Genomic DNA, 19,370 nt, shown 5'->3' on the forward strand with positions numbered 1-19,370 from the left:
AGCAGGGATTTGTTCTTACAGACAGGGAGCAGCTTCCTTTCAGCAGCTCCCTGTCTGTCAGAGCATTGTCGGATCACGCAGGAGGCGGGGAGCCTGGAGGGACCACAGGGGCCTTAAGGCTCCCCTGTGGTCCCCAAAGAAGGTCACTAGTGTCATGGGTGGGACCAGGGCACCCTGAACAAATTGCATCTCCACCAAACAAAGAAGAACTTACTTCTGCAAAGTACAAATCATCCAAGTGTGTATTCTCTGCATTTCCACCGAAAAGTTATCTGTAATCCTTGATGGAGATGTTTTCATCCTTGTTTTTTTCAAGCGTAGTGTTTTTGACAAAGGGGTTCTTTCTTGTTATCTGCTGCTGAAACCAGAGATGGTGTTCTAAACCTTTAGAAGTTAGAATTATGTAAACATGCCCAGAAGCCCGCCTGTTTGTTCCCGCCCCATATACATTAGCAGAATGCAACGTCTTCCTGCCGTTTTCCCTAGATAAAAGACAGCTTACTAAAAGGCACCCCAAGCGCATTTCCCGCCAAATTTGTTGACGCGGTCTTGATACCTAGGAATGCGATCGCATCTGCACCAAACAAAGAAGCACCTACTTAAGTAAAGTACAGCTTATCCAAGTGTGTTTTTTCTGCAGTTCCATCTTGTAAAGTTATCTTATGAAGGCGCTTGAGGAACAATCATATTGGCAAATTTACAGACACACAAGGTCACTGGAGACATTTCCTCAGCATTCTTTACGCAGCTGTAGTGTTGCATTATACATTTACCCATTGAGGTAGCACTTACTGATTAGCCAGTAGAAAGTACTCCAGTTGGGTACAAGTGTTGCACAAAACAGTGGCCTCTTCTTGGATAAATACACAGAGCAGGATTCATTATGGCACGGTGCTCATTTCAAGTAAATTAAACCTCAACAGGTTACATTTAGGAAATAAAATGTAAAAAATCATTAAAATTCACTGAAAAAAACAAAAGTTACAGGGACATTCTAGGTAGGTAAAAGAATTTAAAAAACGTTAATAATTTACTGACAAAACCAAAGGTTAGAGGGACATAATAGTTAGGCTAACATTTAACTCGTACAAAACCAGAGAAATTCAGAAGTTATTGTTAGTGGAGCTTACTATTACTTATGCCCGCAATGCACTGCTTATGACCTCACATATTACATCACTTATGACATGGTCAGTGACATCACTGATGACATCTCAAATGACATCACTGATGACATCTCAAATGACATCACTGATGACATCTCAAATGACATCACTGATGACATCATCCCCAGAAGCACTCACACACCCACTTATACCCGTACATCTCAAACACCCACTTCCACACAACCGCTGACATACCCATTCACAGACCTAAACAAACACTCACACACCTACTCATTGATCCATAGAGCCTCTCACACATCATCTCACCCATACAGCCACTAACACAACCACTAAGTCACATATACAGCCTCTCATGCATCTACTCACTGACCAATAAAGCCACTCACACATCCACTCATACCGACATATAGACACCTATGCACCCACTTATACACCCATATAGCCACTCACACAGCCTCTCACTCACCTTAACAGTTACTCACTCACCTACTCATACATATACTAACACATGTACTCACTTACCTATACAGTCACTGAGACAGGCACATACTCCCTTAGACAACCTTCCTCACACTCATGTACTCACCCATACAGCCACTCACATACCCATTCACTCACCCATACAGTCACACACACATCCACTCACTCACTCATACACCCCCTTAGACACCCATTCATGCACACATACAACCACACATGTACCCTCTCACTTACCCATACAGACAATTATATTTCTGTACACTCGCTCATATAGCCATCCACTCACCCTCTCATGCACCATCACAGCCAATTACAAACACACTCAGTCACCCATACTGATACTCACACAGCAACTCACTTACTCATACATGCACTGACACACCCACTCACTCACCCATATAAAATCTCACACACCAGCTAACTCATGTTTATTGTCTCTCACATACCCACTCACTCTTCTATACACCACTTACAAACTCGCTCACTAACCCATACAGGCACTCTCACAACCACTTATCTTAGTGTTTATGTTTAACACTAAGTAACATTAAAATAAAATAACTCACAATCACTCGATGATGTCCACTGATATCATCAGTGATGTCATGTCATCAATGATGTCATGTCATGAGTGATGTAATAGATGATGAAATAAGCAGTATATTGCAGGGGCTTACGTTATAGTTAGCTTATAACTGCTGAATTTCTCTGATTTTGTACAAATGTGAAATGTGAGCCTAACTATAACATCTCAGGTAGTTCTAGTTAGGACCTTGTTTCTATTAAAAAAGCCTTTTTTTCTTTTCCAAATAACTTTGGCGCCGGTTGACGAATTTTCACGAAATTTTTAAAACGTTTGTCTTGCTCCAGTCAGCTCCTATCCTGAAAGTTTCGGGGTGATTCACCAAGCGGGGGCCGAGAAAAAAGGGGGGGTCCCAAAACATGTTTTCTCCATGTTATTTCCCATAGGAAACTTTAGACACGACTACTGCTCGAACTGCTAAACGGAATTACACAAAATTTTGCAAAAAGGTAGCCCTTGGTTCAGAAAGAGACCTTTTTTTTAAATGGTATGAATCCGTTCAGTAGCTGCTGAGAAATTCAAAAAATAAGAGTCAAAAAATCAATTTCACATAGGAAACTTTATGCAAGGAGACAGCCGAAACTACCGAACGGATTTACCCCAAATTTGGCAAGAAGGTACTGCTTGGCTCAGAAAAGCGACCTTTTTAAAAATGGTGTAAATCCGTTAAGTAGTTGCTGAGAGAATCAAAAATAAAAGTTTCAATATTTAGAGGCACGGCGGATCCACGTACCCTCCCGATGATGAGCTGCATTCTAATTGGCTGTCAACACTTCAAATCAGGATGTGTTGGCAGCCATTTTGTGCCTCTGTAGAACCGAGGCATATGAAAACAGGAAAACAAACGTAAAAACAAGAAAAGGGGGCAGGGTAGAAACACCCTGAACCCCTAGGCCTACTTAGGGGGTCCCACAAGGACCCCCAGGGCCAAAAAAAGCATTAAAAAAAAAAAATAATCGCGAGATGCGTGAAAATAAAAAAAAACAAAGCGCGGACTCCCGTGCTTCGTTATTAATTAGCCCCCGGGTGGGCCAAGTCCCGGAGGCATGTAAAAAAATGTGTGGGGGGGCCAATCCCGGATCTTTGCATAGATATTTGGGGGGGCGCACGGCCCCCCCCACAGCCTCGGGGACCACCACCCCCAGGGCTTTCATTAATAAATTTGCGGGCGGCACACAGCCCCCCGCTGCCCCGGGGACCGCCACCAACCGGGGCTCTTATTTTTGGAATTTTTGGAAAAATACCTGTGTGGGGGGCTCGAGCCCCCCCACACGCTCCGAGGACCACCACCTCCCTAGGGCTCTAATTATGCAAATTTCGGGGTCTGTGACGGACCCCCCCAAACCCCGGAAACCACCACCTCCTTTGACAATGCTGGGAGGGGGGCCACGCAGCCCCCCTCCTGGAGCCAGTGATGGCCCTGGGGACCGCCTCCCCCCAGGGCCGGCTCCTGCAGTGTCCTGGGGCACCCACCCCCGGGACACTGCTGTTTGCAATGACAGGGCGGGAGCCTCGCGACTCCCACCCTGTCATTGCAAACTCTGCTTTGCTTCATTGAAGCGAGAGCAGAAAAACCTGCTCTCACTTCAATGAAGCAAAGCAGCTCCCCATGTGGAAAAGCAATGCCGGCTCCTGCAGGATGCAGGGAGCCTGCAGAACCGTGGGGGCATTAGGGCACCCCCTGGTCCCCAACGGAGAGGGCCAGCCCCGGGAATGCGGTCCCTGGGGCTAGAAGTGGCCCGGGAGGGGGGCCACGCAGCCCCCCACCCCAAAAAAACCACACAAAAAAACGAGGCAGTGCCTGGGGGATGGGGTCCCTGGGCTAAAAGAATCCTTAGGAGGGGGGCCAGGCAGCCCCCCTCCTTTGTAAATATGATATAAAAAATAAAATAAAGTGGCCATGCCCTGGTGGATGGGGTCCCCGGGGCTGAAAATGGCTTCGGTAGGGGCGCCCACTCGGCCCCTTTCCCCACATCCTGTGGCATATTTTAAGTTGGGGGATTAAGTTCCCTTGAATCCTGAGGGTCCCTGTGGGCCAATTAGCCCACCAGGTACCTTCAGTAAGTGCCACAGAGCTGCGTTGCAGAGTGGTGTAAAAAGGGGGCGTGGCCTTGGACCACCTGTCTGCAAGGCAGCCCTGTGGTGCTTACTGGAGGTACCTGGTGGGCTAGTTGACCCCCAGGGACCCTCAGGATTGAAGGGAACTTAATCCCCCAACTTAAAACACGCCACAGGACGTGTTTGCACACATGTCACATCAGGCCCCACCCCCTCCCTTCAACACTGTGCAAACGTACCCCATGCCACCTTTTTAGTTGGGGGATTAAGTCCCTTTCAATCCTGAGGGTCCCTGGGGGCCAACTAGCCCACCAGGTATCTCCAGTAAGCACCAGGGAACTGCGTTGCAGAGAGGTGGTATGAGGCCACACCCCTTTTTACACCTCTCTGTAACGCAGCTCTGTGGCGCTTACCGGAGGTACCTGGTGGGCTAGTTGGTCCCCAGGGACCTACAGGATTTAAGGGGACTTAATCCCCCAACTTAAAACGAGCCATGTGGCGCGTTTGCACAGTGAAGGCAGGGGGCCTGATGTGACAAGTGTGCAAACGCTCTCCGTGGTGTGTTTTAATTTGGGGGATTAAGTCCCCTTGAATCCTGAGGGTCCCTTGGTCCAACTAGCTCACCAAATACCTCCAGTGAGTGCCACAGAACTGCTTTGCAGATAGGTGTAAAAAGGGGCGTGGCCATGGACCACCTCTCTGCAACGCAGCTCTGTGGCACTTACTGGAGGTACCTGGTGGGCCAGTTGGGCCCCAGGGACCCACAAGATTCAAGGGGACTTAATCCCCCAACTTAAAGCGCGCCTGGGGGCACGTTTGCACAGTAGAACGACACGCTGTTCACGGACTCGGCGACGCTCTCTGGTTTTGCATGATTAAGGCTATCAAACCTTTATATCCACTTCATAAAATATCAATATTGATGACAACTGATACAAACACACAGCTCCATGAAGATTGAATATTTAGTGACAAGTAAAATTTGATCTTTCTTTGGAAGAATTTCCTATTAATTTTAAGCCTTGAAGAAGTCCCTGTGGGACAAAACGCGCCTCGTCGGCTATGGCTATGAATTGTATGCTGTAATTTTAACAACCAGAAAAAAGAGAACATTTTTTACAGAACTGAATAAAAGAAAATTCCTTCATAAAGATATCCAAGTTCACTGTGAATTTTTTTGGGACATACTGTATTTTTTCATCTGTTACATGTTTAAGGACTCTTGACATATATTATTGTCTACCACATATATACTTTGATTGTGTGCTGAGCCACTCCTGTTCATTGCACGTTTACACAGTGGTGAGGGGAGGGGGTGGGCCTGATGTGACATGTGTGTACTTTTCCAAGCACTCCGTGAAACCTCAATTCACCAGGCACTCTACTTGCAGTACTCTAATCATCCAGTCAGTACCCATGCACTCATACAGTGACCATGCACTAACTCATGCACTGCTACATTACCCTGAGCACTACCCATGCAGTCGAGCCATCTCCTTGTCACTACCCATGCACTCCTCCAATCACCCAGCCAGTTCCATGTCCTTATCTAATCACTGCGCCAAAACACAAGCACTTATAAATTCACCATGCACTCTCCTTGCAGTACTCTAATCATCCAGTCGATACATATGTACTCATGCAATGAGCCAGGCACTAACACATGCGCTGCTACAATCCCCTGAGCACTACTGATGCAGTCCTTCCATCTCCTTGTCACTACTAGGGGTGGGCGGAATTTGCGTAGTCGTGCTACGTAAAGCTCCGCAAAACGGTAAAAAATGTCAGCGAGCATGCAGAGTTCCGCGAACACGCTGAATTGCTTGTTCTGCCCATTTGCGATGCTTTTTTCCTGTTCCCGAATGCTGTTTGCGTGCTCTGGGGAAATATCTCGCAAACAAGCATTTTGAAAGCGCGAACAAGCAAAAAATTCTGTGAAGCAGCAGATCGTGGAATTTTTGGCAATTCCGCGTTCTCCACGGAACGCGAAATTACCCAAATTCCACAAATTCCACGAGCGGAACAGAATTTTCCAGGCCTAGTCACTACCCTTGCATTCTTCCAATCACCCAGCCAATTCCATGTCCTCATCTAATCACTGCGCCAATACATAAGCACTTATAAATTCACCATGCACTCTCCTTGGAGTACTGTAATCATCCAGTCAGTACCCATGTGCTCATGCAGTGACCCAGGCACTAACACATGCACTGCTACAATCCCCTGAGCACTACTGATGCAGTCCAGCCATCTCCTTGTCACTACCCATGCACTCCTCCAATCACCAGCCAGTTCCATGTCCTTATCTAATCACTGCGCCAAAACACAAGCACTTATAAATTCAACATGCACTCCTCTTGCAGTACTCTAATCATCCAGTCAGTATCCATGTAATTTTGCAATGGCCCAGGCACCAACAAATGCACTGCTACAAACCCCTGGGCACCACCCATGCGGACCTCTAACCACCTACACACTACTGATTCACTCCTCCAATTACCCAGCTAGTACCCATGCACTCCAGCAATCCTTCTATCACTACCCATGCACTCCTCCAATCACCCATCCAGCATCATGTACTTATCCAATCCCTCTGCCAAAACCCAAGCATTTATAAAATCACCAGGCACTTTACTTGCAGTACTCTAATCATCCAGTCAGTACCCATGCACTCATACAGTGACCATGCACTAACTCATGCACTGCTACATTACCCTGAGCACTACCCATGCAGTCGAGCCATCTCCTTGTCACTACCCATGCACTCCTCCAATCACCCAGCCAGTTCCATGTCCTTATCTAATCACTGCGCCAAAACACAAGCACTTATAAATTCACCATGCACTCTCCTTGCAGTACTCTAATCATCCAGTCGATACATATGTACTCATGCAATGAGCCAGGCACTAACACATGCGCTGCTACAATCCCCTGAGCACTACTGATGCAGTCCTTCCATCTCCTTGTCACTACTAGGGGTGGGCGGAATTTGCGTAGTCGTGCTACGTAAAGCTCCGCAAAACGGTAAAAAATGTCAGCGAGCACGCAGAGTTCCGCGAACACGCTGAATTGCTTGTTCTGCCCGTTTGCGATGCTTTTTTCCTGTTCCCGAATGCTGTTTGCGTGCTCTGGGGAAATATCTTGCAAACAAGCATTTTGAAAGCGCGAACAAGCAAAAAAGTCTGTGAAGCCGCAGATCGTGGAATTTTTGGCAATTCCGCGTTCTCCACGGAACGCGAAATTACCCAAATTCCACAAATTCCACGAGCGGAACGGAATTTTCCAGGCCTAGTCACTACCCTTGCATTCTTCCAATCACCCAGCCAATTCCATGTCCTCATCTAATCACTGCGCCAATACATAAGCACTTATAAATTCACCATGCACTCTCCTTGCAGTACTGTAATCATCCAGTCAGTACCCATGTGCTCATGCAGTGACCCAGGCACTAACACATGCACTGCTACAATCCCCTGAGCACTACTGATGCAGTCCAGCCATCTCCTTGTCACTACCCATGCACTCCTCCAATCACCAGCCAGTTCCATGTCCTTATCTAATCACTGTGCCAAAACACAAGCACTTATAAATTCAATATGCACTCCTCTTGCAGTACTCTAATCATCCAGTCAGTATCCATGTAATTTTGCAATGGCCCAGGCACCAACAAATGCACTGCTACAAACCCCTGAGCACCACCCATGCGGACCTCTAACCACCTACACACTACTGATTCACTCCTCCAATTACCCAGCTAGTACCCATGCACTCCAGCAATCCTTCTATCACTACCCATGCACTCCTCCAATCACCCATCCAGCATCATGTACTTATCCAATCCCTCTGCCAAAACCCAAGCATTTATAAAATAACCATGCACTGTCCTTGCAGCACTCTAATCATCCTGTCACTACCCATGCAATGACCAAGGCACTAACTCAAGGCAAATACAGAGGAGGTCATGCTAAACACAGGGGTACCCCAAAGCATAGTGTTCCCTAGTGTATGTAGGTGTTTTCACTGTATTTTAAGTGTCTTTTAGCATAACATTGGCTCTAGGCCTGGTTAGTCAGAGTCAGTTACCACCAGTACCCATCAGCAAAAAGTTGGGGGCACAGGAGGAATTTCTGCTCGTCTGTTGGTTCTTTCTGCACTTTTCTTCGTCTTTCTGGACTTCTGTTGCTTCTTTCTGCATTTGTCTTGCTTCTTTCTGTGCTTTTCTTCCTCTTTCTTCACATGCCCTACCTTTGTAGGCATAGTTAGAAATTAGCATTTAAAAAACCTTTGAAATTCACTGAAAAAAACATAGGTTTCAGGGATGTTATAGTTAGTTGGACATTTCACTCATACAAAACCAGAGAAATTCGTTATAGTTAGTTCAGCTAATGGATGAGTTTGTGCTTGTATTAGTTATTGCATAGGAGTGTGAGTATGTGTTAGTATATGTTTGAATAAGTGAGGTGGTGTGTGTATAACTGTATAGGTAAGCACATGGGAGTGTGATTGATTGTTTGCATGACTGACTAGGTGTGTGAGTAACTCTAAGGATGAGTGGTGGTGTGAGAGTGTCTGTATAGATATGTGAGTGCATATGATAATGCCGTATTGATGGTTGACTGCATGTATGAGTGACTGTATGGGTGAATGAGTGGATGTGTGTGTAGACCCAAAATTAGTGAGTGGGTATGTACTAACTGGTATTAGTATGTCTATGGTTTCAAAAATGGTAGTCTGTATTTTAGAGTGGGTGTATCAAAGGTTATATTAGGGTATGAGGAGGTGCATCAGATTATCACGTCGATGATGTCATCAGTGATATCATTTGAGATGTCATCAGTGATGTCATCTGTGATGTTACTGACCATGTCATGAATGATGTAATATTTGACGTCATCAGCAGTGCATTGCGGGGGCGCGAGTTATAGTTAGCTGAACTAACTATAATGGCCGAATTTCTCTTGTTTTGTATGAGTGAAATGTCCAACTAACTTTAACATCCCTGAAACCTGCGGTTTTCTTCAGTGAATATATATATATACATATATATATACACACACATACATATAAATATATATATGTGAGTATGTGAGAATATATATATATATATATATATATATTTATATACATATATATAAATATATAAAATCTACTGGTGGTCACCAATAGATAGTTATAGTTAGGACCACGTTTCCATAGGAAAAGCATTTTTTGATTTGCTTATAACTTTGACGTTGTTTGCCGAATGTTTACGAAATCTTCCCAAAAACTTCTCTTTTCAGATCAGCTCCTATGTTGAAAGTTTGGGGGTGATTCGTCAAGAGGGGGGCTGAGAAAAAAGTGGGGTCCCAAAACATGTTTTCTCCATGCAATTTCAATAGGAAACTTTAGACAAGGCTACAGGTCAAACTGATTGGCTGAGACGTTACGAGCACGAGCGTGCGGCTTTATGGCTGCGAACTGTTTAAACTAGGAAGTGTTGGCAGCCATTTTGTGACTGAGTTGAAAGGTGTAGGGGGAAAAAAAGAGAATAATTGTATAAGAGGGTATAGTAGGAACACTGTGGTCTTAGTTTAAGCAGTCTGTACGGTGCAGAGGCAGGTAGTGTGAATGTTGCGTAGGCAGTGGAAATCACGTCCGAAAAATAACAATGTGCCGTATTGCAGCTTTCCTTTAATATAATGCACAGTAATGTTTACTTATAATGCGGTGTTCACTTTTATTACGGACAGTGTCACTTTGTTAGACGAAATTTAATATTGTTTGGGAGGGCGTGTTCTGTTCCTGTGCGTGGAACAAAATTAACGTTTAATTGACTGAGGTGTTCCAACAACGAGCTCAATGTTCATTGGTTGTGAACAATTAAAAGTAGAAGTGCCCTGCGCGGAGAAGCAAGTACATCTGATTGTCTCACATGTTCCACGCAGGACCTTCCAGAGGTTTATGTTCAGAGGCTGTGAACCATTGAAAGTAGAAGTGTTGCCAGTCAATTCCTCCCCGTCCATGGAGTAGCAGGGACATCTGATTGGCTGACGTGTTTCAAGCAGGACCTTCCCAAGCTTAATGTTCATTGACTGCAAACCATTGGTATTAGAAGTTTTGCTAGCCATTTCCTCCCCGTCTTTGGAGGAGAAGGGACATATGATTGGCCGACGTGTTCCAAGCAGGACCTTCCCAAGCTTAATGTTCATTGGCTGCAAACCATTGAAAGTAGAAGTGTTGCTAGCCATTCCCTCCCCCTCCGCAGAGCATCAGGGACATCTGATTGGGTAACGTGTTCCAAGCAGGACCTTCCCAAGCATAATATTAATTTGCTGTGAAGCATTAAAAGTAGAAGTATTGGCAGCGATTCCCTCCCCTCTGCGGAACACCATGGACATTTTATTGGCTAAAGTGTTCCGAGTACAAGTTTGCTCATTATTGGCTGGGAACGGTTCACTGTTGTGAACCATTTTGTGACGCACTTTAATGGAGTACGGGAAAACAAAGTAGTAGCAGGGAGGGGAGGAACACTATTAACTCTGTACAGTGGTCACAAGGTGGTGGATAGGGATTGTGAAGGTAAAAATTGTTTTTTATATATTTTAAGGGCCATTTATATAATTGGCGTGGGGTGTACAAATCACGGTGGGAAAATAACAGAGTGTGTTGCGGTCTTCTTTTTATTAAGTTTGCGGGTGGGATACTTCCCAGGAGCACTATTTACTTATAATGTGTTGTTTACTTTTCTGACATGGAGGTGTGGTTGCGCAGCAAAAATTTCAGTCTAGGTTTGAAACAGTTTTTATTAAGCAATTACAAATAAAGTTTCTTTGGAAACTGACACTGTATATATCAAAGGGGTGACAAATAAAAACGCAATTCATAAAATATGCCTTAAGCATGGCCACACCCTCCCTTTTTTTCTGCTATAGTTTGTAAATGTGTCGCCCCATATTCTTGATAATATAAGAGGGCATGAGTTACTTTTAGATAAAGTAGAAAAGAAGTGCTACATGAAACACTCCTGCACTACATCATCTCAGGTCACATGAACAATAACAAGTAAAAAACAGTTAAACACAATTGACTTTATATTACATAGAAATGTACGCTTTATCATTTTTTACAATTTCTATTCTGTAGAATTCGAGGGCTTAGAGGTCACTCACAGCTCCTCTAACAAATCACGCACTCTTTTAAGAATATATAGGATAGTAGTATATTAATATACACTACTGGTCCTATATATTCAATAGGTAGAAGGTGAATAGGAACCGCAACAGAGAAAAATAGAAATACAAAAATATCATTCGGAAATGTAGGGTTTATCAAAGGTATTCACTTAAAAAGTATCTATGCAAACTATCTTTTTTTAAACTGCAATTTCGAAAAATACTGATCAAGTAAGTTATAAAGGTCAGTAAGCTGTATTTCACATGGTTTACTCCCGGTGCCCACAAATTTCCAATTCCTGTTCTGTGAAAATATGACACTTTATTACAATATATAGAGTGTCACTGATGCCACTCAAAAAGGAAAAGGAAAATAAAGTTATGAATACAAAACAAGATCAATAACGAAATACTTTCCAGCAGTGAATATGTTCAGAGCTTCTTTTCTTCGGAACTTCGAAATCTTTCATCTTCGCGCCGACAGGTCATAAACTCCTCTGAGATCATAATGACTGGGAATATTATAATATACATATTCAAAATATATGATCCCAGGAGGGCAGAGTAAGATACCAGAAGCTGCTGACGTTACATATAAATCTTTAGTGTTCGAGCCGACGGGTCATAAACTCGTCTGAGATCACAATGACTGTTAATATTATAATATACATATTCACAGTATGATCCCAAGGGGGAAACAGAGTAAGAAGCAGAAGCTGCTGACGTTACGTATAAATCTTTAGTCTTCACGCCGACGGGTCATAAACTCCTCTGAGATCATAATGGGTGGTTATTATAATATACATAATCACACTATATGATCCCAAGGGGGAAACAGAGTAAGAATCAGAAGCTGCTGACGTTGCATATAAATCTTTAGTCTTCGCGCCGACGGGTCACCAACACCTCTGAGGTCAAGAACAGTGTCAATATTATAATATACAAAGTCACACTATATGAGCTCAAAGGAGCCAGAAAACGTACAATGTTTGCTGTATTCTGTATGTTTCTGAAAACAAGCTGCTGATGTTACATATAAATGGCAAAAACAACCAATAACACTTTTTACTAAATGTTTAAATATTGACTAATAGCTACGTATTATAAATATCTACTATGCCATAATCAAACAACTTACTACTCTGGAATATGTTTTGTTGCCGCAAAACAAGAATCCGACACTAGAAAAGGGAGCCTGCATCACAGAATGGACACGCGTAAATAACTCGCAAAAACGAAACTAATCAAACAACGGGTGTGGTTTATATAATTTTTGGTTATTAAGTGGTCTATGAAAGGAAGATGCGGCTCCACCCATTTAGATGTCATGTTTTACAGTTCACACATGCTCACTTTTTAACTGTTTAACTTGTGCACGTGTTAGGAAAGTTACAAAATGTGAAGTGGTAAAGGTTTTCGATCCTAACATGTATAAGGACCTTAATATGTACATACGTTGGAGAGCTTAAAAACTGTTACCCGGCAAACCGTTTCATTTCCATTCTCATGACTCAAAACATCTATTAATTGCCGTAATTCTAAATAGAAGACATAAAAAAAAGATCGTTCATATTAGAAGAAACAAAAATATGTGCTAATATTTCTCATCACTATGGTTTTAAATTAAAAAAATGCCAGCATTTGTAAAGCGTACAGCTACCCCCGGAAAGGTGTGCTGGCGCTCGGGGGCATCGGGAAGATTAAGCAAGGTGTTGCCCACAGTGATGTAGTGGTGGGCTAACATGCCGCTGGAGGCGGGAATCGAACTGTGAACGCTGTTGTTCGAAGTTAGGTATCATAGCTTCTGCGTCACACTTTTTGCACACTTATATGTTAATTAGTGCTAATTAAGTTTTAAACATTGTTAAATTATAACTTAAAACAGACTACTGTTACAGTTAGTTTTTCACTACAAAAAGTATGCACGTCTTTTTAAAATGTACTTAAAAACAATATAGGTTTCAGGGACATTGTAGTTAGAAATTAGCATTTATGAAACCTTTGAAATTCACTGTAAACACCATAGGTTTCACAGACGTTATATTTAGAAATTAGCATTTAAAAACCTTTGAAATTCACTGACAAAACCATAGGTTTTAAAGACGTTATAGTTAGAAATTAGCATTTAAAAAACCTTTGAAATTCACTGAAAAAAACATATGTTTTACAGACGTTATAGTTAGAAATTAGCATTTAAAAAACCTTTGAAATTCACTGAAAAAAACATAGGTTTCAGTGGCGTTGTAGATAGCTGGACACTTCACTCGTACAAAACCATAGAAATTCCACTGTTATAGTTAGTTCAGCTAACTATAACTCACGCCCCCGCAATGCACTGCTCATGACATCACATATTACATCATTCATAGCATGGTCAGTGACATCACTGATGACATCTCAAATGACATCACTGATGACATCACTAATGACATCATCCAGTGACTGTGTGGTTCTGTAAAGTTTAAATATGTTTTATATATATGCCAAGGAGTATTGAAGAATGATTGAGTGTATAAGTGTCTGGACGGAGGATTTAGGAAGTGTGTGACTAATTGTATGAGTGACTGATTAAATGTGTCTTACTGAATGCATGGGTTAGTGACCAAACTATGTGAATGTCTGTATCAGTCTGTCTGTTGTTGTGTAAGCTGCAACATGGGTTGGTCAGTAACTACATGAATGTCTATATGGGTTATTGATTATTTGCTTGAGTATTTGTATGGGAGACTGAGTGTGTGTGTGGGTAGGTTGGAGGTGTGCGACTCTGTGCATAGATGTGTGAGTGGTTGATTCACTGGGTGTATGGGTTCAAGAGTGTATGTGGAAACAGCTGTATAGGTGGGTGAGGGTGTGTTGGTGAGTAAATGGATGTCTCAGTGGTACATGTGTGAGTAACTACAGATGTAAAAGGCAGTATATGTGAGTGATGGTGTATATAAATAACTATATGTGAGAGTGAGTGATTGTGAGAGTGGCTGTATGGATGAGTGTGTACTTGTATCAGTGATTATATAAGAGAGTAAGTATGCGTTACTATCTGTATGAATTAGTGAGGTGATGTGTGTATAATTGTATAGGTGAGTAAATGGGAGTGTGATTGATTCTTTGCATGACTGACTAGGTGTGTGAGTAACTCCATGGATGAGTGGCGGTGTTTGAGTGTCTGAATAGGTGTATGAGTATAGTGTTGTATTGATGAGTGACTGCATGTATAAGTGATTGTATGGGTGAATGAGTGGATGTGTGTGTAGACCTAGGAATCAGTGCGTGTGAATGTAGTAACTAGTATTGGTGTGTCGATGGTTTCGAAAATGGTAGTTTGTATTTTACAGTGGATGTATCAAAGGTTATATTAGTCTGTGAGGAGGTGCCTCAGATTTTCACATGGATGATGTCATCAGTGATGTCCTCAGTGATATCACTAACCATGCCATGAATGATGTCACATGTGACGTCGAGAGCAGTGCATTGCGGGGGTGCGAGTTATAGTTAGCTGAACTAACTATAACAGTGGAATTTCTATGGTTTTGTACGAGTGAAGTGACCAGCTAACTACAATGTCCATGAAACCTATGTTTTTTTCAGTGAATTTATATAGACACACACATATATCTTTATATATATATATAACTGATTGTTTATCCATTATACATCCAGTTGAAGTTTGTAAATATTACTTTGTCTAATTTCTGCAGGAATAACCAGCTAGAATTTCAATGCTCCCCTGTCAGTGCTGCTGATGCTGAGCTGGTGAATGCCATGTGGGTCAATGGTGGAACTGGGGCCAGTCTCAGATTTGTCCACCGATGCATCTCCCAACTGCCAACACTTTGCATAAGGGACTCGGAAGGAAAAGCCATCTCGTGGTATGTCATGGACCAGAAAGCAGAGATGAGAATGGCGTATACTGTTCCAGATTATCGATGCCATGGTTTTTCCACCAGCCTCCTCAAGTCTTTCATGGCCACCCTCTGCCAACAGCAGGATGATTTCCCATTTTACTATATTACCGGTGAACACAATGTGCAAGCCCAGAGTGTGGCAAGAAAAGTGGGTCTCCAGAACGCACCTTGTGGATACATTCAGTGGATCTGTCGGCCTCTTAGGAGAAAACGCTAACCTGCCAGGGTGGGTTGTTACCAAAGGAGAGACACTGTGAAGCATCGTCTTATGTTCCTGCTGAGTTTGAGGCTTCGCTGATGCTTCTGAGCCCAAGGCCCAATTTTACAAACATTTTGCGCTGAGTTTGCTACAACCTAGCTCAAAAAGTTTTTTTTAAAACATACTTTACAGCACAAACCTGGCTTTCCACTGCAAAGTTGCCTTGAATCAACGCAAAGTTGGTACTCTACTTCTGAGGGGCATTAAATGGGTAGTACATGGACGTTCCCATGCAATCACTCCTACTTTTTGACGCAAAACCCTTCTAATAACAGTAGTAGACACGGTTTTGCACCAAAAAATAACACCACTTTAAAGTAGGTGTCAAAAGGAATAATACTTTTATTTCTCACTGTTGTACCAACTTTGCAGGTGTGCTGCACTTTACAACACACATACAAAGTAGGAAAAGTTTTACAGTTTGCCTGGTCGTAGTATTTTCCACTGGAAGGGTATCCTTTCAGTAGAAAACCTGTGCTAGACACATGCAGACACACTGCACTATGGCACAAGGTGTGGCATGGTGCTCAGCTGCCTGATTCTGCACCTGCATTATGGAAATTGGAGGAGATTGCTATATCTCTGTAGATAAGGTGCGTTACCAATTTCACTCTGTCACGCAAGGCAGCGCAGCAACTTTGAGTGCTGCACTGCATTGTGTGGTAGGGTCCTAAATCTGGTCTCAAGTCCAAGGCGAAGCTCCATCTTTTGGTGTGTCCACAGTTGCTCACCAGTAGTTGACATACAGGGCATGGGTCATGTGTGAGTGGCTGACTGTTGTCACAACTTAACTGTGTCCCTAATTAAGTCCCAAATCCAAAAATGTCCAGATTTTTCACTGAAGATCAACTAAAATAGCAAAAAAAGTGTATCATGGACTGATCATTGCTCTATGAACCCCTGTCTCTTAGGTTATGTTTTCCTTTATTTTCTGGCACTTCTACCATAATTGTAATGACTGTAGATGTACAGAAAAAAATGTCATATGCTTCTAAAGATTCAATCAAGAAGAAAGAGATTTACCTCAGGGAGAGAAATATTCCTAGATTTCACATTGTACACGAAAGGTACATGTATTTGATTCTCATAATATAAAAGTACAAAATAATTTTATGACACAAAAATCATTAAAAACTCCACTCTATATTGTCAGTTCAAAATGGCTTTATATAATTTCGTGTTCCAGAGTGTAACTGGTTTCAAAATTGCTTCGCTTCTGTTTCCTTTAATTATGACGACATTTAGTGCCCATGAATTCAGTTATAGAACATCACATCACAATTATTTTCACAGCCAAGCAGTCATTTCACTTCCAACAAACCAAATGCAACACCTGTGGAAGAGCTTTTAAATGAACAAAGGTAGTTAATTGCCGCAGAGATCTGGAGTTCTAGCGTTAACTCTTATACAAGATAATACTAAAATTACAGACAGTTTTAAGGGGGACAAGTGCTTAAGGGGGAGGAGTATTTGTTGAATAGCAAAGTGCAGAGAGAAGTTACTATCAGGACACCCCATTTAGGTTTGCAGTCAGGGGAAGAGCATTGTGTCCGGCCAAATCTCTGTGAATGATCTGCAGGAAGGGGGACAGCCCATCTAGACCTGTGCTACTGACGCCTATGTTGTGGAGTCTGTGCAAGTACAGCTAATGGTCGATGATATCAAAAGCGGAGGAGAGATCATGAGAATTCATATTCCTGCATCCCCTTTATCAGCTCCTCTGCTGAGATCATACAGATCTGTGAGCTTTGTGCTTCTGCCTCGTCTGCAACCATTTAGGGAGGGGTAAGGGAATGTTTGCTTTCCACAAAGTTTGACGCTCAAGAGTGGCTCATGTATCTAACAAATTCCTAAACAAGACTGGAGAGAGATGGCTCTGGCATTTGCTAAGCTGGTAGCATCAAGATATGGCTTCCTAGAAGAGGTTTTTAAGACAGAACTCAACATCTTTATTAATCGAGGCAGAAGCACAGAATGCAGCATAGGGAAGAGTTTCTTATCTGAAATCTTAGTTCCTCTCCAGCTGAATCTTCATTATAGGCATAAGCACAGAATCGTCCTGCCAAAGCATGGCATCCCAGGGCAATTTGTTTATAAAGCATATACTAAGTTAAGATATACTATTTTATTTTTGTGAAAAATAAGCCGCCTATAACATACCATATTGGCCAATTTTCCAGTATTTACTTTAAAAAAGGGTAACTGTTTTTAAGACAAAGATACAAAGTCACTAAAAGAAGCCTAGTGCCCTGAAAAGAACTTCCACAAAACATTTTGAAAGGAGGGGGGGGGGGGGGAAATAGGAACAATGTAGCTATATGAGCTAAAGTCTGAAAAGGCTAGGATACAACTGTGCTCCTCCTTAAAGGCACAGAGCACCTCCAGCATCCCATCATCTCATATGAGAGCTGCCAAAGCAATTACCTTTGCCCCTTTTACCACTTATGACTATAACGAAGATTCCCCTGGAGGAGAACTCGGTTTTTAGTTAAGCAACTATGACTTTTCCTTCAGAGAATCTTCATTATGAGTCGCAGCTACCAACTACAATAAGAAGGCCATCCTTTTAAAAGATGGTAAAGAAGAGGAAAAGGGCAAAATCCCATAGTGCAATATCCAAACATATTTTCATGAGAGACGTAACCCCCCAGCGCCCAGGGCATCTGCTCTGGAATCTGTGCCAACACAACAGTTTCTAGAGGAAGGAGGTACTTACCTCTAAGTGGTCTCTTGACAAATATGGTAATGTTTCATAATAAAGTCACAATAGAATGAGCTTTGGGCCTGCCAGGCAAAGTCTCGTTGGCATTACCGCAGCACATGACACAATCAAAAATAGACGGCCAGATTGGCTCTTTAATTTTATCACGATAAAACTTTAGAACACTTTTTAAATCAAGGAAATGCAAAGCCCTTTCAGTTAGAGAGGAAATATTCTGAAAGATGGTCGAAAGGGAGATTGTATGATTACAAGGAAATCAGAGACAACTTTAGGAAGAAAACTAGGGTGGGTCTAACAACCACTTTGTCTGTTTAAAACACATTGAAAAGTTCCTTAAATCATAGGGCCTGGATTTTACTAACTATCTGGGTAGACGTAATCGCCACCAGAAAAGCTTTTTTCCAGGAGATATGCTGAACAGACGCATTATGAAGAGGTTCAAAAGGGGGGCATGAACACTGCAGTCCGAGTTTGCCAACCCAAGAAGATAAGGGAGTACAGCTTTTTTTTGCATTCAGAAGGACTGATTTTCATTTATGGATACCAAATGCAAAACCCTTTCCATTTGAATGAATATGACGTTCCACTGGAAAGATGGTTGGCAGCTTTCAAGATATGCATCAAATTCTCTTGCAGATTTGAAATGCATAATGCGAGAGTTCAGGAGCCATGTTGCCATGCTCAGCATTGTAAGATTGGGATGAAGGATTTGCCCCCCAAACTTGAATTGGAATTCCATTCTGCACGGCATTTCTGTGTGTGCACATTCCGACACTCTTCACTAGTTTGATGATCAAAAGTACTGAAGGAAAAGTGCTAACCCTCTTTATCAATTGCTTGGGCATTACCCAAGGTTCCCGGTTGGTAACACGTGGATGTGCAATATGGGCAACTCCATTCAGAAAATTTGTTGTGCAGGATTTCATTGTTTAATGTCTAATCATGATTCCCCTTTAATAGCTTACTTACAGAACCCGCTTGAACATTGTGCATTCCTGGAAGGTTGGCTGCTGTCATGTACAGTTTATTCACAATTAACCATCTCGAAATTGTCTGGACTTAGCAGACAGCGCTCGGTATCTAGTGCT

The 19,370-nt window shown here is 42.6% G+C and overlaps 1 protein-coding gene across 2 annotated transcripts in view; it reads left to right on the top strand.

The window, feature by feature from the left end:
• The window catches only part of LOC146853999 (glycine N-acyltransferase-like), a 160,245-nt gene extending 143,525 nt beyond the window's left edge, over positions 1 to 16,720 (top strand). For both annotated transcript variants that reach the window (XM_085651863.1, XM_085651864.1), the window contains exon 6: positions 15,095 to 16,720. In XM_085651863.1, coding sequence (XP_085507989.1) covers positions 15,095 to 15,518 — 424 coding nt within the window. In that variant the 3' untranslated portion in view covers positions 15,519 to 16,720. The remainder of the gene's footprint in view (positions 1 to 15,094) is intronic.
• Positions 16,721 to 19,370: the final 2,650 nt, after the last annotated feature.

The sequence above is a fragment of the Triturus cristatus genome, chromosome 4_1 (genome assembly GCF_964204655.1).
Source record: "Triturus cristatus chromosome 4_1, aTriCri1.1, whole genome shotgun sequence".
Taxonomy (NCBI): Eukaryota; Metazoa; Chordata; class Amphibia; order Caudata; family Salamandridae; genus Triturus; species Triturus cristatus.